This window comes from Petaurus breviceps, unplaced genomic scaffold, assembly GCF_028583685.1.
Source record: "Petaurus breviceps papuanus isolate PSGF00001 unplaced genomic scaffold, PetGlider_PUasm1.0 208, whole genome shotgun sequence".
In the NCBI taxonomy this organism is placed as follows: Eukaryota; Metazoa; Chordata; class Mammalia; order Diprotodontia; family Petauridae; genus Petaurus; species Petaurus breviceps.
In genome coordinates, this window is record NW_027185852.1 from 10,137,296 (window position 1) to 10,161,073 (window position 23,778).

General features: G+C 46.2%; 1 protein-coding gene across 5 annotated transcripts; it reads right to left on the bottom strand.

Moving 5' to 3' along the window:
- Positions 1 to 386: 386 nt before the first annotated feature.
- LOC138165261 (leptin receptor gene-related protein) lies at positions 387 to 19,254 on the bottom strand. Of its 5 annotated transcripts, none has more exons than XM_069093401.1 (5): positions 18,182 to 18,336; positions 10,928 to 11,003; positions 7,416 to 7,602; positions 2,592 to 2,646; positions 387 to 499 (listed from the first exon to the last, which is right to left on the bottom strand). In XM_069093401.1, the coding sequence occupies exons 1-5, from the start codon at positions 18,195 to 18,197 to the stop codon at positions 474 to 476; spliced, it is 360 nt and encodes a 119-aa protein (XP_068949502.1). In that variant the 5' UTR covers positions 18,198 to 18,336; the 3' UTR covers positions 387 to 473. The 5 variants fall into 5 exon arrangements, with proteins under 5 accessions (XP_068949502.1, XP_068949501.1, XP_068949503.1 ...); XM_069093400.1 differs by having other exon boundaries at positions 387 to 603; positions 2,575 to 2,646; XM_069093402.1 differs by lacking the exon at positions 18,182 to 18,336 and adding an exon at positions 19,080 to 19,254 and having other exon boundaries at positions 387 to 2,646.
- Between the last annotated feature and the right edge of the window lie 4,524 nt (positions 19,255 to 23,778).

The following is a 23,778-nucleotide window of genomic DNA, read 5'->3' on the forward strand; positions in this document are numbered from 1 at the left end:
TGGTAGTAAGCCTTTTATCACATTTTCTTTCCAAAATCAAATTTTTCTGAAATCATAATGAAATATGTTGCTACGATTAAAGGGCAAATATTTAATGATTAAATATGACAATGTGCTTGTATATAGTCTATGCTCTAAAAATTGGAAGCTCTTTCACCGTTGATTTAAACACACGTAAAACAAAGTAAGAAGTTACACATGATATCACGTGTGCACACACGCACAGAGCTATCTTCAAAGTTAGTCATAAAAGAGGTATGACTTTTGCGTCCAGGTTCTGGTGTCTTGTTGGAAATCTAAAAGCATGTGTTACTTATTTTAAATTATGAATCATAAGATGGAAGATTTTGTCAATGTATAAGGTAAAGTCAGTCATCACACATCAATAAGGTTTTTAAAATGGCTATATTTCACTCAGAATGATATACATAAAAAGTAAAATAAGTATAAGGGAGAAAAGTCAGTTGATTATATCAAATATACAGTATTTTACAGGAATTGATAAAGGTGTCAGTTCTACAGACAGATTCTATATCTGTATAAAATACAAATATCTGAATAAAATACACAGGTTGCTTAATTCCACAGGCATGTTAGTGAAATGAAGAAGCAGTTGGGCCACCATGCCTCAGACCTTCCTCATCCTGCATGCATTGCTCCACTGGAGAGGGGACAGGGTACAAAGGAACAATTAGAAAGAGGAAAGCGACCACAAAAGGAAGAACTGAGGAAAGAAAGAATCCCTGCTCAACTCTGCCCAATGACCCTGCTAATAAGGGAAAGCAAAGAGAATTAGTCAGAAGAAAATGGAAACAAAAGGAAGAATTAAAGTGTAAGAAAATCCCTGCTCAACTCTGCCCAGTGACCCTGCTAATAAGGGGGAAAAAAAGAAAATTAGTCAGAAGAAAAGGGACCCAAAAGGAAGAATTGTAGTATATGAGAATCCCTGCCCGATGACCCTGCAAATAAGGGAGAAGAAACAAAAGTATAGTGACGGGAAAGAGAGAAAAGTCATCCTCTCGCACCAGGAACCCCTCTAGACTGCTTCTCCTCCCCACGATGCCTTGGGACTGAGAGGGGGTGTTCTGACCTGCGTCCTCCCACCTCCCACCGCCTGTGTCAGAAGGATCAATGTCCCCAAGTTATAGATCGTAGACTTATAGCTGGAAGAGGTCCTAGGGGTCCTGTAGTCTGACACCTTCATTTTACATATGAGGAAACTGAGGCACGGCAGTAAATGCAAGTGGTGAAAAACAGAGACGGCACTTGAACCCAGGTGCAATGAATGAGGGGTGGGGAGGAGAGGTTATCTCCTACTGGGAATGTTCTTTACTAAAAGTAACATAAGAATCACCACAAAACTTAGAACTAGAAGGGACTCCATGAGTAGCACATGGCCTAGCTCTCTGCCTTCAAGCTGCTGGCGGAGCATTAGCCCCATTCTACAGAGAAGTCAAGTGAGGCCCAACTGGCAGTCAGGACTAGAAGCAGAATCACCTGCTCCCCAGCACAGTCCTTCTAAATATTTTTTGGAGGGTGTCCTACATCCATAATTTCATCCTGCAGAGAAGTGCCCTGTGAAATTTCCTCCTACTGATGCAAATCAGCAATTTACCTTCAAATTGTTTTCAAGAAAGTTACCTATGGGTTCCAATAAATGCAGTGATTTCCTGGGGGTCACACAGTTAGAATGCATCCAGAAGGACTTGAACCCAGGCCTCCCTGGCACCAAGGCTGACCTGCTATCCACTTGCACTCCACTGTCCCTATAAAGCTGGGGCTCTCAACCTTGGTGTCATGGCCCTTTCCTCTGCAAAATGGTGAAGCCTCAGGACCCTTTCTCAGGATCAAATAAAATACACAGAATTACAAAGGAAACCAAAGGTTAACAGGAATGAAGACCTAACGTTTTTTCCGTCTAAATTCCCAGATCCCCAGAAATCTATCCTCAGACATTTGTGGTCCCAGGTTACACACCCCTGTGCTAAAGAATCTGCCCCCTCCATATTTCACAGCTGGGTGGGACAAGGTGCCTTAGCAACTCAATTCCTCTCTGAAATTAGTACTTGTTAAGAACCTACAACTCCCTTCACACTGCTCTGTCAGCACAGAGCTCCCAAGCAGCTTCTGACTGTCTTTGGCTTGAGGGCTAGCTGTAAGCTCCTGAGGGACACATGCCCAGCTCTGTGCTGGGGAGCAGTGAAGGATTACAAAGCTGTCTTAAATAATCTTAAAAGCACCACCCATTCACACACACACACATACACATGCGTGCAAAATGAGAGGAAACCAAAGGAAGCTAAATACTGTAACTCCTAAAAATGAATAAGGGGAAAGAACTGTCTGCTGGTTGTAGAACTATTCCTTTAAGTGGCTGGTACTGGCCCTTAAAAACTGTATCACACAGATATAAAAAAGGCACAAGAAAATGGGGGAAGGCGATGGGACATCACCCACTGCTTCGCCCGAGGGAACTCTTGGACTACAAGCGATCACGAGCAGAGCCCAAAGGGGAAACCCTCTGACAGCCTGCCACTGCTACCAGCCAAAGTCATCCCCTCTCCCAAACACAAAGAAGAAGCCTTGAATGGTGATAAAAATGACCGCATTGCCCGCCAACACCAGGCCACAGGCTCCCCACTTGATCTGAAATGCAAGAGAAGAAAGACCGTTACATCAGCCTGAATTTTATTCGCAGGCTACTATTTACAAAATCTTTGTGATTTTTACTCATTAAGAACGTCAAACCAAATACCGCACACAGATGCTAAAAGGCTGAACTATGGAGCTATTAGACTAATTACTGCTGCAATGGCTGCTAATTAAGCCTGATACCAGCCTCAATGTTTTCTCCATTAGGCACATTTCTCCAATCTACTTTTCCCCCCCAAAGGAGAGCATTGCACTAACTTAACAAAATGGGAAAAAGCGATAAATGAGGCCCGTCAGCATTCTGTGTACCCGGAGCTCTGAATCAGGATGGAAGATGGTTTTTTGAGAAAACAATGTCAACAATAATCATTTGTGATGCATGGGCACATAGCTTTCTGGAGATGGGGAGTCTTAGATAATAGTGTAGGATGCTGACATTTTGTCTTAACAGACTGCAGACAGAGTGATGACAGGGCCCTCTAGTGGACATTGGTGTTTTAGCCGCTAGAGAAGGCTATGGACCCTTTCTCAATCCCATTTTTAAATGGATAAAGTAAAATACTGAGGATTGCAAAGAAAACAAATTATAATGAAATACAGTTACCAAAAAAATTTTTTTTAAGTTCATGCACACCAAATTAAGGACACCTTCACTAGAAAAATAGAAAATTTGACTCCAATGCAACTACCAGATAAGACAGATGATCATCAATTTAGAGCTAGGGGAAACCTTTGCAATTCATTCAACAAGTATATATTAAACTCCTACTGTATGCCAGGCCTACTCTAAGGGTTAAGCGTGTAAGAAAAAAACACAAATTAGTCTCTGTCCCCAAGGAATTTATATTGTACACATTTCTCTCTTTTTGTGTTGTCATTTTTAGTCAGGTCTAACTCTCCATGAGTCCTTTTTGGGGTTTTCTTGGCAGAGATACTGGAGTGGTTTGCCATTTCCTTTATCAGCTCATTTTACAGATGAGTTTAGGAGGCAAACAGGGTGAATGAAGTGACTTGCCCAGGGTCACACAGTTAGTAAGTGTCTCTGGCCAGATTTGAACTCAGGAAGATGAGCCTTCCTGATTCTAGGCCCAGCATTCCATCCACTGTGCCACAAATGAGGAACACTGATGTTCAGAGAGGTGTCATTTTCCCAGGGTTACACAGACAGTAAGTTACACAGAACTGAGATTTCCATACAGGTCCTCTGACTGTAAAACTGATATGCTTTGCACCATGCTAAAGATCACAAGACATAATGAAATGTTCATTGTAAGAAAAGGGAAAAGGGAAACCCTTAAGGAGAAATTTAAGAAAAGATGGTATAAGATAAGGCAGTAAAGATGTTGTGGAGAATCGGTGCTATGTCCAAAATCATTGCTCCTAATTGAAGTGAAATAGTGAGGTCAGAGGTGAAGAAAAGGCCAGAATTAAGAGGATGAGTGACAGGTTTTTGTGACCGGGGCCTCCCCCTCCTACCTCCAGCCCCGAGATTCAGTGGTTCTGGGTTTTGGTTTCTCTCTTTTCTGAGACACAAAGACTAATTCTATTCCCAACCCCGAGTAGAATGTGATCAGTTCAACAAACATGGTTTACCCCAGAGAAAAGATTAAGGAAAGAAGACAGAGAAGTGGTCAAGTGTCTGGAAGACCAGATGTGGAACAGGGATTAGCTGTGTCCCCCCTCACTAGGTTGGTAGCGAATGAACTTCTCCTTAGAATGCTTCCCTGACGGTCACAGAGAGCTGGATTCAGAGTTTCTTGACAATGAAAGCCCTCTGAGATGACCACACATTTATCTTCATGTATACCGTTATGTGCATTTGAGAGTGTGAGGTTCCTTGAGGGGCAGCTATGTGGGGCAGGGGACAGAGAGCCAGGACTGAAGTCAGGAGGATTCATCTTCTGACTTCAACTCTGGCCTCAGACACTTACTAGCTGTGTGACCTTGGGCAAGACACTTAACCCTGTTACCTCAGTTTCCTCATTTGTAAAATAATCTGGAGAAGAAAATGGAAAATCCCTCTTGTATCCCTGCCAAGAAAACCCCAAATGGGGTCACAGAGAGTCAGACACTCCTAACACAACAAGCTCCTTGAGGAGATGGAATGTCCTCTGCCCAAGGGTTAGCATGGTGCATAGCACCCTGAGGGCACTTCATAAGTAACTGTTGACTTGCCAAATGGGCAACTTGGGGTGTCTTGGGAAGTAATGAGTTCCTCTTCACTAAAGGTCCTCAAGAACAGGATGGTTGACCATTTATTTATTGGTGAGGGCCCACTCCTCTACTGCTACCTGATTTCAACTCCAAGAAAGGAAGATGCTCCTCCCAGGTTAAGCTCATCACTCTAATCCCAGCACTATGCTGCTCTGTTGTTTTTATTTTGTGGTTGTTTTTTGTCCATCACCCAGGGGTGATGCCTTGAATTGGATTTAAGGGAGGCCTAGCCACCCAAAGTCCTCAGCGTCACATTCTCCTCCAGAGTCATCAAAGGACAGGAGAGACAAAAGTGAAGATGCCTGGCGGTGATAACCCTGGAGGTTCCATCTCTAAGCTCTAAGTGCGCCAAAGCACCTGCTTCAGCTCATCCTGCTGGGGGGAGACTTCACATGCTTGGGGCAGACACCCCCCCTTACTCACTTTTGGGTTTGAGGACTATGGGTTACCTTCAGCTTGCTGAGATGGCTTAGCAGGTGTGGCCACTGCTCACACTACAGCTTCTTGGAGCCACAGGTGAGAGGAGAGTGCCAAGTAGACACCAAAGTTGGATAAGTGGCCCTGAAAAGGGCTTGGCTGACCCTCACACAGGGGGTGCTGGTCCTTCCTGAACACCCTGTGCCCCAAACTGCTAACTCAAATCGTGACCGGCACCACCTCCCTCAGCCTCCTTCTTCTGACTGGAGGACTGGGGAGTTCTCGAAGGTAGAGTACAAAAATCCTCCCAGAGCCTTCCTTTAGAGAGGGTAGGAACTAGACTCTTGGACCACTCTACTCTGCCTCTGCTATGTGGCCTGGCTTCAGGATGCCTCTTCATTATTTGTCCTTAGTCTCCCTCCAACCCCCCCCCCTTCCCTCCTTTCCTTCTTCCTTTTTATGCCATCTTTCCCCCTTCCTTAGATTATAAACTCCTCGAGGGCAGGGCAGGTCTTTCTTTTTGTTCCTGTATCCCCAGAATTTAGCACAGTGCTTCACATATAATGGGTGCTTAATAACTGCTTATTGGATTGCATTGCTGACTCTGTTGTCTTGGGAAGGAATTTGTTGATTCTTTGATTGTCTTTTCTAAGACAAAGAGAATCTTTGTACTAGATGGCTCAACAGTTTGTGATCAATTCTACAAAAATGTACTTATTAAGACAGATTGAGATCCCAGACTCCCAGAGCTGGGATGGGTCTGGGCAGATATTAAGTCCAATCCATACCTACTCTACAGAGAAGAGGAAAAGAGAAAAGAAACAAAGGGGAGACAAAGGAATGGAACAACTTTGTTACCACCTTGTCAAATGTAGTATGCCTGGAGAGGGCACCTCACCTGCTGGATCCCAGGCTCAGAAATTCAGAGGCAGAAGGAAACTCCAAAGCCTTCAAGCCCAACTCCTTCATCTGACAGCTGAGGAAAGTGAGGCCCAAGTGGGGAAGCAACAGCTTACTTCCTTTGGCAGATCTCTTTCTTTGGTCTTTGTATATTGAAATGTTTTTGTTTATTGATGACTAAGTTCATACTTAAAAAGAAAATTTTACAACATGGATTTTAAGAGAAAGTCACCTAATCTCTGGCCAGCCTCAATGACTTTATCTCCAAAATGGGGTTAACTACAGCATGTTGGGAGAATCAATGGGCAGGCTTATAAAGCAGTGTGTAACCTCTAAAGCACTCTCTGAATGTGATCTAGGATTTCCATATGGTGGCACAGTGGAAAGGGGGCTGGACCTGGAGTTGGAGGACCTGAGTTCAAATCTTGGCTGGGACTGATGCTTATTTTCTCTGTGGCCTTAGAAGAGTTACTCTTCGCATCAGTTTCCTTATCTGTAAAATGAGGGGCTGCCTTAGATGGCCTCCAAGACCTCTTCCTGTTCTAGGTCTGTGATGCTATGATCTCTCTATTATAGTTTTTATAAAATCTCATATAGAAAGTAATGTGGTATGACTAAGGACTAGAAGCAAGGTCAAGGTCAGATAGCAGATAGCATTCTGGAAATATCTCAGATTGGCTGATTTACAAACAAAGACTATGGAATAAAATATGCATGAATGGGTGGATAGATAGACTGAATGGATATGGAGAGAGACGGATATGGATAGATTGGTGGATAGATGGATGCATGGATGGGCGAATGGATGGATGGACAGATGGATGGATGGATGGATGGATGGATGGATGGATGGATGGATGGATGGATGGACTGATGGGTGGATCAATGGATTAATGAATGGATAAATGGATATCGATAGAGAGAGGAAGAAACATGGATAGATACATAGACAGACAAGTACCTCTGACCCTGAGAATTAAAGCTAAAATCCAAATGGGAAGGACTGAAAGTGAAGTCTCTGGATGACACAGACACAGCCCAATAGCTAGAAGAGATCTCTGAGGTCATTTGGTCCAACTTCCTCATTTTACAGATAAAAATCCAAGGAGTGAGTGACTTGTTCAAAGTCACACAGGTTTAAGAGGCAGGATTCCAGCCCAGGACCCCTGACTTGAAGGCCAGGGCACCTCCTCTTACACCAAGCCCCTAATCACACACAAAGCATTTCTTACCACAGAAACTCGAGCAAGGATGATAGGAAGTCCAAAGGCAGACACGACGATCCCTGTGGTGAAAAAGTATGCCAACTCCTGACAGGAGCTGCTGGAGGCATCGGAGTCATCCGTGGCTCGCTTGGCAATGAAGTGAGGGATGGGGGCGATAACATGAAAGATCAGCACGAACAGAGGCCAGTACACTCTGTCAGGGGTGAAGGAAAAAGAACAAAAAGTCAGAGTTGGCACAGGGGAAACCAGTGGCATCCCAAGGCCTCAGCGCATCCAAATCAGAGGGATCTCGTCAGGTCAAATGGTGCCGACTCAGCCCAAATTAGTGGGAGGAGCCCCAGACTTAGACTCAGGTTAACTCGCTATTTTATAAACTCCCCTCCCAGGACACATGGCCCATGGAGGAAGCACAGGACTTGGGGACAGGAGGCCTCAGTTTTGGTCTGGCCCCTTCCAAGCTGTCGTCCCAGGCACATTATTTAACTTTTGTCTTCCTCGGGGTCCTCATCTGTGAAATGGGGATAATCACAGCATCTCCTTCACAGGGTTGCTGTGAGGTTCAAATGAGATAATACACACACGTAGCATTTTGCAGATATTTAAGGGCTCCATGGTTATGAAACCTTTTATCCTAGATGCACGCTCATGTACTCCCTCACTCCTTAACTCAAGGGGCTGTCTATTTCCCCTAGGATCCAGTACAGTCTCCCCTGTCTGGCATGTACAATCCTTCCTGACCAGGCCCCTACCTACCTCCCCAGGCTTATTTTGGGTCATTTCACCTTCACTCACGCAACAGTCCAGACAAACTGGCCTTCTGGCCCTTTCTCACACAGGATACCTCCCACCTTCATGGTCACCAGTGCTTGGGAGACACTCCCTCCTGACATGGTCTTTCTTCTTAAAATCGCTAGTTTCCATCAGAGCTTTCCTCAAGCTCACAGGGTCTAGTGGCATCTTTCCTGATCCTCTCCCACCTGCAAAAATAACCTGCATTGCATGGATTCAGAAGTGTTCATGACATCTCCTTGGATGGTATGTTAACAGTTTTATTTTTGCTTCCGTATCCTCAGGAACATGTTATTAAAAGGCAAGAAAGATTCCATTCTTGAGGCTGTTACTTCAGTAACAACAATTTTCAATTCCATTCAATCTAATCATCATTTGTTAAGCAACTTGGTGCAAGGCCCCATGCCAGGTTCTGGGGATACAAAGGCAAATCATGAAATAATTTCTGCCTTCAGGGAACTTACATTCTCCTAAAACGTACTCAGATTAGCAAATACAAAGTAATTCAAACAGGGAGATGGCATTCACAATCAAGAGAATAAAGGCAGATTTCAAGGTAATGATGCCTCCCTCCTATCACTGGAAATCTCATCACCAAGCAGACTGGGGCAGCTGGGGAGACTGCACACCCTTCTCAGCTCCCTCAGCGGCCCTGACAGGAGGGCTGGAGGGGGGAGGAGAGCTCTCCTTTAACTTCCCAGGTGATTCCACAGGGCTTAATACAGCACAGAGTAGGTACTTAATGAATGTTAATTGAATTGAATTGATTAACGTGACAAGGCAGGAAAGGAAGGCTGAAGTCAGACTATACAGGGCCTCAAAATAGAGACTGAGAAGTCTGTAATTTGACCTATAAAGAATAGGGAGCCATGGAGGGTTCTTGAGCTCTGGAACAAAACACACTTAGGAAGATAAGTGGCAGCTCTAGGAATTGGAGCAGGAAGAAGCTGAAAACGGATTTCTGTGTTTTGGATTAGGCCTATAATTTTATCGAGGTAAGGAACTCCCACTGAGGAAATCCTCTCTACCGGTTTGAGTAGTAACTGTCCTAGAATGTAATACCTCAAGGAGCTTCCTCAGGCACTGAGGGCTTAAGTGGCACAAAGCCAGTATCTGTGGGAGGCAAGATATGAACCAAGAGGTCTCGCCCTCCTGCCCACTCTGGGGAACCTGACCCTTTCTCCTCCTGGGCTCCAATCTGGGGCCTGTACTGTTAGGGCATGCTCATGCATCTAATCTGACTCCAGGCCCGGGGTCACTTCCCCTCTGCCAAGCTGCTGAGTGGGACTGCCCCTCCCCACCCCCCCACCATCACCCAACTGTCCCACTCAGGAATCACAATCAGATCAACACTAACGGAGGCTGGAAAGGGTTCGATCTATCGATCTAAGCCCCAGGCAGCTACAGACCAAGACACACCTGTCCAGACTCCACTGCCTATAGATGCTTGCTTCCCCTCAAAGGACATGGGTTCCCTGAGGGAAGGGGACTGTATCACTTTTACATTTGCATCCCCAGTACACAGTACAGCAAATCCATACTCACTTTTTCATTCATTCGTTTTCACCCATTAATTAATTCCTGACTACAAAGCCTGCTCTCCAGCCCTGATGGCACCCTGCCTTTCCTCAGATAATAAAATACACCAGAACCATTCATCCAGCCTGGGCCCTCCTTCATACACAGGGATCCTGCTCTGAATCAGAGGAGCAGGACAAGTTTGTTTTCAGAAGCAGTGATGGTTTACTGTAGATTTACTGCAGCTGGGGGGGGGGGGGGGGCACATCGTTCAGGCCGCCTTTTGAGGTTCCTCGCCTTACAGTCATTTGTGAGGTGGTTTCTCCAGATTAGCAGAAGTGACTTTTCTCCTATATGAATGAATGCCCACCCATTCATTCATCCAGTATGTAACAGACAGAATTAAATTTTCTCTTGTATGAAGCTAATAGAGCCTGGATGGGTGAAATTTCACACACACATATTCACACACACACTCACACACATACACACACACAGTCGTGCACGTGCACGAGCACACACACACACACACACACACACCCCAGGGTTACACTGATGGCCTGCAGGAGCAGTACCATCATTTAGAGCCCCAGGGCCCAGAATCAATCCCAATCCTGATACGACCTACATCAAATCTCTTCTTTCGCTCTTCCTCACAAGAAAGCCCCATCTCTGGAGTTTTGCCTTTGTGCTGGCTCTCTCCCATGCCTGGAATGCCCTCCTTCCTCAACTCTATGCCTCAGTTTCCCTCAGGAGTTGGCTCAAATTCCACCTTTTGCAGGTAGCCTTTCCTGGGCCCCCAGTCAGACCCTCCCCTCTCAGATGACCTTCCAGCTAGGGTGGGCATATTTTCTTTGTACTAACTTATTTATGTGTCACCTTCCCCATTAGAATGTGAGCTCCTTGAGGAAAGAGAAGGGTTTTGCGGCTCTTTGGAACCTCAGTACTTGGCACAAAGTCAGACACATGGTAAACACTTAAATGCTTGTTCACTAATTAACATCTCTAAGGTTCAGTGTCTTCCTTTACCAACAGGCTGATCCCTGAGCTCCCCTTTGCCTCCAGATTCAAAGATCCTGGGCACAAATGGAACCACAGCCTTGGCCAGGTGAGCTAAAGTGACCCAGACCCACAGGCGGCCTTGATGCATCTGACTGAGAAAGGCCTGGAGAACAGATGAGAGAGCTTTCCGAAGGATGGGGACCACTTACCCATAATCCTCCAGGGCACACCCCAACATCAGAAAAGTCAGTCCGATGGCTCCAGTGAAGGACAAGACAACAAGAGCTGTGGGGAACAAGGCGGAGGCAGAGCTAAGTTGGCAATTCTGTGTTTCATTATTTTAGGATTTTCCATTCAAAATTCTCCTTTTGCCGTTTCTCATAAGTGGCACAGGACTGTAAAAACACTGATCTAGAACTCAGTGGAAATTTATAGGCCACGGAATCCTATCCTTTCTCTTGAAAGAACACTGATCTAGAGCTCAGTGGAAACTTATAGGCCATGGAATCCTATCCTTTCTCTTGAAAGAACACTGATCTAGAACTCAGTGGAAATCTTTTCTCTTGACAGATGAGGAAGCTGAGGCCCAGGGAGGTTGAGTCAATTACCCAAAGGTCACACATCTATCTCGGATCTTCAGGCCTCTTCATTAACTGCCTCCATGCCTAGAAAACTCTCCTTCCTCTCCTCAGTCTCATAGATCATTAGAACTATGTAAAAATGGACTGCCGTTCTTTGGGGTGAGTTTCCCATCCCTGGAGGTCTTCAGGTAGAGACTGGAAGATCACCAGCTAGGAAGGTTGCAGTGGGATGGAGCAACGCCTCTGAAATTTACTAATTATGTAATTCTGAGCAGGTTTTCCAAGCTTACTTCTCAGTCTTCCTGTCTGTAAAATGGGGCTATCTCTACTACCTGACAGAGTCAGCACACATGGGAGGTAGATCTAACATGAGACAGCTGTTGCTGGGGTCCTGGTCAGATTAGAAGACTCCTGAAAGATTCTCCCACTTTAGGATTCTCTTAAAACCTTCCCATTTCTGTGTCTCAGGGGGTGTAATGGAGAGATGCTGGGTCTGAATTATGAAGACCTGAGTTCGAATTCTGCTTCAGTCACTCACTAGCTGTATGATCCAGGGCAGTCACTTCCTCATCAGTAAAGTGGAAATAGCCCCTCCCTCCAGGATTGTCAGGAGGATCAAAAGCCCGTACCTCCAAAGAGCTTTTCAAACTTTAAAGCTTTAAATCAATGATTCGAAGGTACACTGAATGCAACAAGTGCCTAATGTGTGCTGATCGAATGAATCAATGAGAAAGCTTCTTCTAACCTAAAAAAGTTTTCCATAGACTACATTTTTCTGTGCTTTTCTGATCTCTTTTTTATGCTGGTATAGTCATGTAGGAGATCACTATTCTTGTTCTATTTCTTTGGAAAAGATATATTTTGTCAAGATGATTTTATTTCATGAACTAAAATTCCTGTCTTCTGGTTTTACATGTGCCAGTTTCATTAAATTTATAGACAACATGTTTATATTTTTTTGACTCAAATTTTTCCTTTTACATTTTGATAAGACATTGTTAAGGAAAGGAGCTGGATCTGTGATTTCATGGGTATAAGGAAGTCTCAGATGAGGAAACTCTTTCCAGAAAAGCAGATAGCACCTTCTCTGTAACCTATAGTCTTTGAGATTTGTCTAGGCTCAAGGTCACATGGCTCCTATGTATCCAAGACAGGACTTGAACACAGGTCTCCCTGGATCTAAAGCTGGCTCTCCACATACTATACCAAACTGACCTTGCTGTGATCCTAAAAAAAAAAATTTTTTGGAGTAATATTGCTAGATTTCTTTAAAATTTATCCAGATCTATGGAGATCATCCTGGGCAGTAGGATCCAACTCAAACAGAAATGAGCAAACAGTACATAATGATCCATGCCAGACACACTGAACTGGAAAACCACACAGTAACATTATCTATGTTCCACTGCATTTGTATTTACTTGGTTAAACATTTCCCATTTACATTTTAATCCAGTTTGGCCACCAGCCAGCAAGTGTCTGACACCCCTGATCTAGGACACCCTTCCATTTCACAAATGAGGAACTCGAGACTTACAAAAGGCTTCCTTAGTGACTCTCCTACAGGCACCAACTGATACATTTGAAAATTAATGTAAACTGAGAGGCAATGATTTGAGCATGATCATTAAGTTAGGCTAGCAGCAACCAATAAATTGGATCAATTGTTGTTGAATCATTTCAGTCATGTCTGAAAATACTGGCAAAGATACTGGAGTGATCTGTCATTTGCCACTCCAGAAATTGGGTCAATGGCCTCTCAACGGCCAAAGATTCTAAGGTGGAATTCAGGAGTTCACCAGCCTTCGGATGTTTGGGGAGGTACAAAAGAACCAGTAATGGAAAGCATTAAACAATATGATCAGTTACAAAATCCGAAGTATGACAGATGATAAAAAAACAACATGACTGGATGGAAGTCAGGAATGCAGGGTTAGCAACAAGCCCTCCTTCTATCTTGTTGCTACAGAAAGCTCCCTGGTGGTGTCCACCTACACAGATAACAGTCCAGACTTTCTTGAAGGACAGACAGTATTGCAGACTTCCCGGCACCCATCTACATCTTGCATGGCTTATTATCAAAACAACAGGTCTCCCTTAATTGTACATGGGCAGTAAGACATGTAGGAACAATCTATTCTTCGAATTAGGGTGATTTATGAGACAACTTAGGTGAGAGAGGAAAACGAAATGTCCAAACTTAACTCAGAGACAAAGAAATGTGGCTTAGACAATTTTTCAAAATGTAGGAGGGGATTACAAAATGGAATCAGAATCAAGTTGATTTTCTCACTAGCATCAGATAACTGGTGTGGCACATAAGTAGGCCAGCAACCTTGTGATTTCCAAGAACAGCCCCTTTTCACCACATAATGTATATCTATAATTTTCATATTCCTAGTGATGGGGTATAGGCTCTGGGAACCCCCTTGAATCTTCCTACTGGATGAAGCATTTGCCTGAGGCCATAAGCATGTCATTATGCTAGGCTCAAATCCTCTTTTACTCTTTTTTTTTTTTAAGCAATCAGGGTTAAGTAACTTGCTCAAAGTTACACAGCCAGTTATTTCTGGGTGTGGTGCTGAGTATTTGAGCCCAGATTTGATCCCCAGGTCATCCCGACACTGGGGTCGGTGCTCTTACTTGCTGTGCTACCTGGCCGCCCCCTCTTTTACTCTTAACCTAGCCTAGCCCTCCATTGTCCAGCTGCTTTCCACCCATTATCCTATCAAAATACTTATACCCAAACCTTTTACCCTGGAACTAGCTTAGCCCTCCATTCTCTGTCATCTACAGGTAGCCTTCGGCTATTTTCCACCCTTAATCCCATTCCTGGAGTCTGACCAGAAGATCCTCCTCAAGACCCTCCCCAAACCCCTCTTCTAAAACAACCCTAGATCTCTCCCAGTCTTTCTATATATAGGATCAATCTTGCTTCTATAAAGGTGCCAGACTCAGTCTGTGTCAGATTGTTCTAGCCAACTTGTCTACACAAGCATCACAAACACTTGAGCTCCTTAAGAGTCTATCCATTATGGCAAATCTTTAATAAACTTTCTTTTTCTTTGACAGAGAGGCTTGAGTGGAATTCATTTGGCAGGACACGGCATGTTGGTATTTTGGGGTCTCATGCACCCCTAAACCCCAAACCTAAGCACTAGGATCTCTAATTCCCTCTATCTGGGTGCCCCCCTCATTCCTCTGACAGTTCTGAACCCCTTGATGCTCTACCAGTACAGTGACCAAACCCAAACCAAACAAAATTATACCTTGACCAATATTCATTGAGATGCTTAGTGTAGTAATTGAGATGCTTACTGTGGTCCTTTAATGGTCACCAGTAGCACAGCCCAATAGAAATCCCAGTTCAAAATCAATGATCTGATCTGTACATAGGAGAATCTCATAGCTTTGACTTCACAGCCTCGACATGGGCGAACTGAAGGCCTTCTCCCTGGCAGAATCGAAAGAATTAGAATGGAAGGGCCCAAAGAAAGCCTCTAGCTCAGCCCTCTCATTTCACAGACGAGGACACGGAGGCTAAAACCTGTGTGCCCAGAGTTTGGAGGAAACAACTTCTCCAACCTTAGGGTTGCTGTTTCTGGTTATCATTAGGCCTGGTTATTATGAAGTTAGGGCTATTATTTTTGGTCCAAGAAAGGGAGCTACAGGCTTGGGTAGAATGAAGACAGACTCTCCATCCACATTCTTTTCTCTGTCAGGGAGGCCTCTACTAGTTTAGTTTTCTGGTCCCACTCAGGCATTCGGCCTCCAGGAGACTAATAGATATAATTATATCTATTATAATATTTTATAATTATATAATATTATAACCATTATATATATTTTATAGTAATAATAACTATTATATAATAACTAATAGGTATCTCCAGTCCTACCAAGAAGGTTTGATGAGATTAACTACTGGGAAACACTGGGACACAAATACTAACAAGTTACCCCACGGTTAAGACCTTCTCTTCCCTTTCCTCCCCACAAATCACTGGGCATCCTGTTCCTTTTTATTATTCACCCTCCCAAGTCCGGGAAAGTAGCCAAGCAGCCCCGCCCAACAGGCTCCTTTTGCCTCTGTCCCCAAGGCTGTGCAAAACCCTATTTACATGAGTCTCCCTTTTGCTCTAGGGGGCTCCTTAGCCCAGAACCTGGACTTAAGTAAGTGCTTAATAAATATTTACTAATTGACTGATTGAGGCAAAGGGACTAAGACAGGAGGAATTATTCTCCAGGAGGTTCTTAGGACCACTGGGCTGAGAAATTCCTAAAATTCAGTGTTCTCATTTCATAGATGAGGCAGGGTTAGAATCTGAACCAAGGACCTCTCGAACACCATGCCGATGTTCACATGACGTTCCTAGGGTAGTTTCAATTTTAAAGTGCCCATGAAAATGGTTTTTAAAGATGGCAAGAAAGGGCAGAAAAATGGTTTCAGCACAACATAATAAAAGTGTGTGTGTATGTTTCAAAATAAAAATTGAGAAGATCCCCCAAAGGACTATGGAGAAAGTTACTGAAGACAGGCCAGCAATCAATCAACAAGCATTTAAGTGCCTCCTACGTGTGACCATTTAAAACAAACAAGGGGGCAGCATACTAGCCTAGCATTCTCTAAATATGCCAAGGCTTTCCTTGACACTATGATATTGGCTGTGGACCAAAGGCACCAAGTCAATTAGCTTCTCATTGCCACAGTTATTTTCTAAATCTCCCTGTTATAAGCATGGATCAAAGGGGAGGAACGTCCAGACTGACAAAAATGCAGGTCTAGTTCCTCGAATAGAAATTGGAACTTGAGTGCTACATTGAAGTCACAGCTAGAAACAATGGGTACAGTGGGAAGCACACACTCTCTGGAGTTCAACGGTTGGGGTTCAAATGCCACCTCGACTGCTACTTTTTGGCTGTGGGACCTTGGACAAGTCACCCCTGGTCCAAATCTATGATCCCCACCATTTATTCCCTCTGGGACTTTGGGCAAGTCTGGCCCTCTAGGCTGCTGTCCATAGAGCATCCAAGCTATATTCTAGGAAGCTTTAGGATTCAAATTCTGTATCTGGAAAATGAGGAAGTTTGGACCAAATAACTTCTGGGGTCCCCCCCCCTGCCCAGCTCTAGGCTCAGAAGCCAGTGTGACAGGAAGGCTCAGTTGCATGGACAGAAAACTGGCCCTTCTTATTTTTCATCTTCTCGTGGATCTCCCTCCCCAAATCTTCTCTCCTCCCAAACAAATCCAGACCTTGCCTTCTCAGGCCTTATTCCCCCTCCTTCCCACTGCCAGCTAAGATCTCTACTTCTTCCTGGTCACATGCTCCCTTGACGTCTTTGCTTTGGGTTTAAGAGTTACAAAGTTAGGAGGGAAGGAGCCGTCTGTAATAGGGCTCTATTTTCTGCATCAGTTTCTTCTGGCTTATATTTGACATGGGGAATAGTTGAAGAACACGATGATGACAGACTGATATTAAAATTGAAAAGCAAACCAGAAGATAATCTGGGCTAATTTCTGGTGGAACACAGCCTCTGAGCTGCTGCCTGGGGACAAGCAGAATTCATCAAGCAAGGGCATCCCAAACCTTCATTTTCTATCTCCTTGTTTCAGTTCAGACAGTCCCTTCACCAACACTGATAGCAGCCTTACCACTCTTCCCGCTTCATCTGTAAGAGAGACGGTGACACAATTCACTGCCCTGCAGCAAGCTTCTCTGAACTTAGCTCAGATGGGCAGCCCAGAAACCGTCAAGAGGCTTATAGATTCTTGTTATGATGATGCATGTAAAGAACTATAGAAATGGGAGCTGCCAATATTACATCGCACTTGTTTCCATTAGAGAAGCCATGCAGGAGAGTGGCTAAAGAGACAGGCTTGGAGTTAGAAACAACACTTGGCTCCCAGTCCCATTCCGACGTCGTCTTCAACCGGCCGGGACTTCAGACCCTCAACTCTCTTCTGTTAGCCTCCTCCTGAAGTGCACAGAGCGCCAGGCCATCGACCTGAGTCCAAATCTGACCTCCGACATTTCCTAGCTGTGACCCTGAGCAAGTCACTTCACCCTGTTTGCCTCAATTTCCTCATCTGTAAAATGAGCTGGAGAAAGATAGGGCAAACCACTTCAGTATCTTTGCCAAGAAAACTCCAAATGGGGTCACAAGAGTCACACATGACTGAGATGGCCGAGCAGAAATGTGTGACCATCTACAAATCACCTCTCTGGGTTCTAAGGTGACGACTCTCTAGAACTATAAATTGGCAAGAGGTGAGACTTCGAATTAGTGAAGGGGCTTTGTCGAGAGCACCCTCTCTCAAAGAAACTCCAGACCCGGGCCCCTGTCCCATAGGACCACAGACTCAAACTAAGAGGTGGCAGGGACCTGAGAAGCCATACAGTCCAACCCCCTCATTTTACAGACAAGGAAACTGAGGCCAAGGGAGGTGAACGGCAGGCTTACCGCCCCACAGGCAGTGAACAGCTAGCCAGGACGGGACCCCAGGCGCTCTCTCCCAGTCCACCAGGCGTCCCAAGTGTGCACGCCCAGTTTGCTGAGACTAAGGGACTTGAAGCAACTTGACCAGCGTGAGCTCGAGTCCGGAATCTTGAGCTGGGCTCCCTTTTCACTCCTGCCCCAGGACACCTCCTCCTCCTCCCACCCCCGGGGCTCCCGCGAAAGGTGCGGCAGCGCTCGCAGGACTACGTGCACCCGGGGCAGGATGAGGAAAAGGAAAGGATGACGGTGGGGAGGAAGGAGCGCTCTCGGGGATGGGAGGGACGCGCGGCTGTTCCTGGGGCGCAGGGAAGGCTCCCCGGGCCAGCCGCAGAGTCTGGCCCCCCGCAGGGATCGCGATCGGGACAGGGGAGGAGCAAGAGGTACCTTTAATCCCGGCCATATCTCCGGAGCGGGAGCCCACTGGCTTCCGGCTTCCTGCTCCAGCCCGGGGCAGTCCCCGCCTTGTCTGAGCGAGTGCCTGGCGGGGCCAGCCCGGCCCGCCCCACTCGGGCTCTCCGGGTCAGAGCCAGATCCCGCCCCCTCACCTCCCCGTCTTCCCCAACCTGACCACGTCTAGCAGCATCCCCGGAGAGGAACCTCCCCTTCCCCCCACCTCCTGTATTCCTTCCCTTCACACCCCGTCTGACCACGCTTCGTAGTATGCCTGTGGGACTGCCACCCCTTTGGCTCTGAGTCTGCCCCCTCAGAGGCACCCCCATCCGCCACCAAATCCTCAGCATCCCTAGAAGAGCGCTCCTGCCCCAAGGGACGAATTCCCCCTCATCTCGCTCCACCCTCCCCGCAGCATCCCACATGCTCCCCTCTCTTCCCCAAATTTCCCCACTACCCGGACGCCCGCCTGGCCACACCCGCCACATCCCGTTTGGGGCAAAGCCCAGCTCTCCAGTACGGAGCCGCCCCCTCGGACCCTCATTCTGCCTCCTTCAGTTTGACAGCCCCCTCTCCCGCAGCATCTCGCTAAGGGCAATATCCACCTCGCACCCCACCCAGCTCCCCGGCTGGGAGTCCCCTTTGGATCGCCCCTCCCCCAGTCTGGCCAAGCTCCCACCGCCAGCCACCCCAACAGCTACATCCGGATCCCAGAGCATGGCCTGCCCAGGACGCAGCGGCCGCCCACCCGGGTCCCCATCTTGACCCCGCCTTGTCTCCAGCACAGAGCCCTCCTCTTCCGTCCATCCTACCAGCTCCTCGTCCAGTGAGCCCGAGCAGTCATCGAGCTCAGATCTCGCCCCTCCCGACCCCGGAGAATTTGTTTCTGTACCTGGTCAGAGCCCTCCACTGGGCCGCGAGGTCAGCTCCGGAGCCTTCGTCTTCCTTCCCCATCCTTCAGCTCGCCCATTGCCCACCTCATCTGAACCCCATAGAAACCCACGAGCAGGCCCCAGCCTTCTTCCCGCCTCAGGGAACCGAGCCAGCTCCCGCCCCAAATCCATCCCACCAAGAGCTCCCCGTCCCTGGCCGGCCCAATCAGAACCCAGCGCTGCCTATGAGCTTCCTACCCTACCCACCCCCACCCCGGTCTGGGAGGGGAAAGTTGAGAGCTGCCTTGGACACAGCTATTGTTAAAGGAGGCCGAGAACTAGAATGAACGAGAGGCGGGATGAGAAGGAACTGAAAGGATCTTTGCAACAAAAGCAACGAATTTGGGACTGAGGGTGGAAAAGGAGAGAGAGTAGAGAGCCTTGGGCGGGTCCCTCGCCGCGCTCACACACAGCTTTCCTGACCACTGAGGCCGGCTGGTGTAATGGAGAGAGGGCCAGGCTTGCCTAAGGGAGCTCAGCTTCCGTCCTCCCTCCCTCACTACGAGCTCGGTGACCTCGGGCCAGTGACTTCAACTTGCAGGGATCCCGAACAACTCTTAGAAACTGACCCAGCAACTAAACTGTTCATCGGTATTGGTGGAAAACTTTCCAGCACCGGCAGATCCCTATAGCTACCGTCAAATCACAACTCCGGCGAAGCCCAATCCCATCATTCCTTATCTCCCGGGATCGTAGATCTAGAAGGGACCTTCAAGGTCCTCACTTTACAGACGGAGAAACTGAGTCCCACAGAAATGGAGAGTCACATAGCCCAAAGTCGTGTAACTCATAATAGGCAGAGGCAGCATTTGAACTCAGACCCTGGTATTCCAAGGTCAGCTCAGCTTTTCCACTGCAACAGGCTGCTTTCCTATGCCTGTTGCAGAGCGTCAGCATCCTTCGGAAAGGTTTGTAGCCGCTACCGACACTTACCAGTTTCTCACTGCCGTTGATGAAAATAGTTCAGGGGGAACCAGTTCTAATGAGTTTTGGAGAGCAGGAGTCTGCTTTCCTCTCAGCTCTACCATCCCTTGCAGCACCACAGCCCACACTGTTTCTTCAGAAGGAAGGACTGGCTGGTCTTCCACCTCCTCCCTTCCTTCTTCTTCTCTTACTCTCTCCCTCAGAACACCAGAAAACTAATGAGCCGGGAAAACGTGTTTTTAACTAGGTCTTCTCGGTTCATTTTGCCCTTGATAATGGAGAACATAGGTTTTCCAAGGAGCTGTTTCCATTTTCATTGAAACTCTAATTTCCTTCAAGTTTGGGGGATAACAACACTGCCTAGAACTTTGCTGGTAAAACCAGTCCTGTCCTGAAGGCTTTCATTGAAGACCCTTGGAAGACAACCTTACTCTTCTAAACACTTGTCATTGTTGTGTCCAACTCTTTGTGACCCCATTTGGGATTTTCTTGGCAAAGATGCTGGAGCCGTTTTTGATAGTTAGTGTCTGAGGCTGGATTTGAAGTCAAGTCTTCCTGACTCCAGGCCCAGAGAATTCTATCCACAGTATCACCTAGCTGTCCTACGTCATTATGTGACTATCAGCAAAGTTCTTAATCTGTCTGGGCCTCATTTGTTTGCTGAACTTACCTTGTAGTGTTTCCAGGGCTTTAGCTTGGGTGGGCTTGTGATCTTGTGAATGAAAGGGCTTTCTCTGTCTCTGCTGATGGAAGTCCAACTGTGCCTCCCCATTCTCCATGATTCAAGTTCATGTTCTCTCAAAGATTTCTAGATCCTCATAGGTGCCCCACAACGGAGCAGCCCAAAGTGCTAGAGGCCTTCCTCTCATTCATTTTACATTTCCTAGGCACCAGTGAAGTATTCTGGATTTGAATCCTTTGCCTTTGCTCTGGTTCTGCCTTCTTTACATGCATACTTGTACCCAATGGTGACCCATAGTGGGCCAACTTACTCTTCAGGAGGCAGTTGGTGATGCAAGAAAGCAACGGAGAATAGATATCATCTGCATAAAGATGAGAGATCTGGGAGTTGAGTCCATGAGACCCAATGAGATCATGAAGAGAAAATGTGGAAAGGGAGAAGAAAAGAGGGCTGAGAATAGAGCCCTAGGGAAAGGCATGAATGTTGACCTAGCAAAGAGGGTTAGCCAGGCGGGACCAGAGCAAGCAAAGATCAGGCGGGCAAATCCAAGGAGGAGAAAATAGCCAGGATGAAGGGGTAGTGAGCTGCTGAATGCTAACTACACACACACCAAGAGAGGGCGAAGACTGAGAAGATGGCGGCACATTTGGCCGCTGAGATCACTAGTTTCAGCTGAGTGAGAAGACTGGAAGCCACATTCCAAGACAGAGAAAAGGGAGTGGGAGAGGAGAGGAGGGAGAAAGTTTCTAGAAGTCTGTGAGGTGATGAGAGGGATAGGAAGAGGGATGGGAATAATCTCAGGGGATGACAGGGCCAAGGGAAGGATTTTCAAGATGCATTTTGAGATGTCTTTGCATCCCTGGTACCTCACACATAGTAGGTACGCAGCTCTACATGCTTGTTGGTAGGTAGAGCACGGATGAGAGAGCCTAGTTAAACAGGATAACAAAAGGGTCTGGACTGAGAAAGGAGGTCAGGTCCGTGGAAACAATTAGGGAACCAGGTAAAGACCAAGTAAGAGATTTAGGAAGAAAGAGGCCATCGGAGAAGTGAATATTGTTTATTATCTGTGCCCAAAGGCTAGTGCCTGGCAGGCAAGTGATTGTTGATTGACTGCTATTATCTGGTGGACAACAGGCACTCTGATGGCCTATCATTCCTTGCTGAATTAGGCACCACTTTCAGAGATGAGTCTTCTAAAAGAAGCACTTTATCTCTTTGATTGGGTGTGGGGGTGGGAGGTGGGAAGGGGGGTGTCTAAACCCACGATTTCACAGTTGTATGTAAAGGACCCAAGCAAAAGAAAAAAAAAAAAGCTTCCTCTACTGTTCTGAAATTTGTAGTCCAACAATTGGGCCCTGTTGCCTGGGGCACTGGGAAATTAAGGGATTTCCCAGGGTCACCCAGACAGCAGATGTCAGAGGACAGAGTTGGAACCCAAGTCTTTATAACTGAGGCCGGTTTGCCATCCACTAAGCCAAACTACCTTTCTCTTCTATCTACTTCATGGTTCCATATACTCAGTCATCCCTCCTCTCGTTTTTCTCCATGAGACATTCTTCTGACTCCCAATTCCCTGCCACAGGGACCAGTCCCCTTCTATTTACTTCCTTTATCTCCTCGACCCATCTGGGATGCCTGCCTACCGTTTCTCTTTGGGAAATTCCCCAGCTTTCTTCAAAGCATCTCCCAGGGACCAGGAACCACTTAATACCAGAGACTTTTGCCATCATTAGCCCTCTCCTTTGTATTAGTCTGCATTACTTTATATATTCTGTAAGCATTTAATAAATGCTTTCTGTGGGCAGCTAGGTGGTGCAGTGAATAGAACACCGGCCCTGGAGTCAGGAGGACCTGAGTTCAAATTTGGCCTCAGACACTTGACACACTTACTAGCCCTGTGACTTTGGGCAAGTCACTTAACCCCAATTGCCCTCCAAAAAATAAAAAATAAATAAATAACTGCTTTCTGAATTCAACTGAATCCTTACTTTGCCAACGTTTTAAAAGACATGATTTTAATTTCGGCTTGTGGCTTCTCCATGCCTACCAAATAAAGTATCAATTACTAATCCTGACACTCTCTACAATCAGGTGCCAACTAACCTCCCTTGTGGGGCTTTGCCTTCTAGCCAGACAGGATTACTGGCCATTCCATTTTCAACCTGCCTTAGACCAATGCCATGCCTTTGAAAAAGGGAAGACAGTGGAATCAGCATTCACGTGAGCCTACTGGGTGTGAAGAGCTTTACAAAGATTATCTCATTTGATCCTCAGAACCACCTTGTGAAGGGAGTAGGTGCTCTTATCATCTCCCATGTCACAGTTGAGGGAACAGAGATGAAGTGACTTGCCCAGGGTCACACTAGGAATTTGTTTTGCCTAACTGTATATATGCTACGAAGAGCTTTTTTTCCCCAGGGGTTCTTGATGTTGGGGGGAAAAAGTCCTCACTAAATAAAGATATTTTTTTAAAAAAAAGCTCATTTCAGGTGCTACCTCCTAGATAAGCTTTGCCCCAATTCATTCAGTGACTAGCATCTCCCCTCCCCCTCCAGAAATTATTTTGTATTTCTGTTTATGCTCATAGAGCTGTAGCTAGAATGGAATTCAGAGGCCACTGAGTCCCACAATCTTATTTTCACAAATAAGGAAACTGAGGTTTACAGTGTATACATTGTTCCACCCAGGGCAAGGTAAGTACTTTCAGTAGAGAGCCTCTTGCTTTTCTGTTTGAATCCCCAGTATTTAGAACAGTGCCTGTTCCATAGTAATAAAAAGTTTAATAAATTCTTGTTGCATGAAGAGTTGACGAAGACAGCATCGGAGTTTGGCAAGGTTGTCCCCAACATTGGATTGCATTTAGAAGAAGTGAGGCTAAAAAATGTCTGTCTTCAATGTCAGGGATTTCTGTCCCAAATGTCAAGTGAGTCACATCTGGTGACGTACCAAGTCGTGGGTTCGTAGGATTTATAACCCCAAAAGACCCTAGAAATCATCCAAGGCTAACCTCTCATTTTACAGGGGAACTAATTGAGGCCCAAAGAGAGAAA

Bases quoted from the DNA above. Each gene is read 5' to 3' on its own strand.
- LOC138165261 (XM_069093399.1), bottom strand. The intron at 7,603-10,927 runs GTAAGTGGTCCC...CACCCCTGACAG, and splicing joins TGTGCCCTGGAGGATTATGG to AGTGTACTGGCCTCTGTTCG. The intron at 2,647-7,415 runs GTAAGAAATGCT...CTTGCATTTCAG, and splicing joins TCCTTGCTCGAGTTTCTGTG to ATCAAGTGGGGAGCCTGTGG.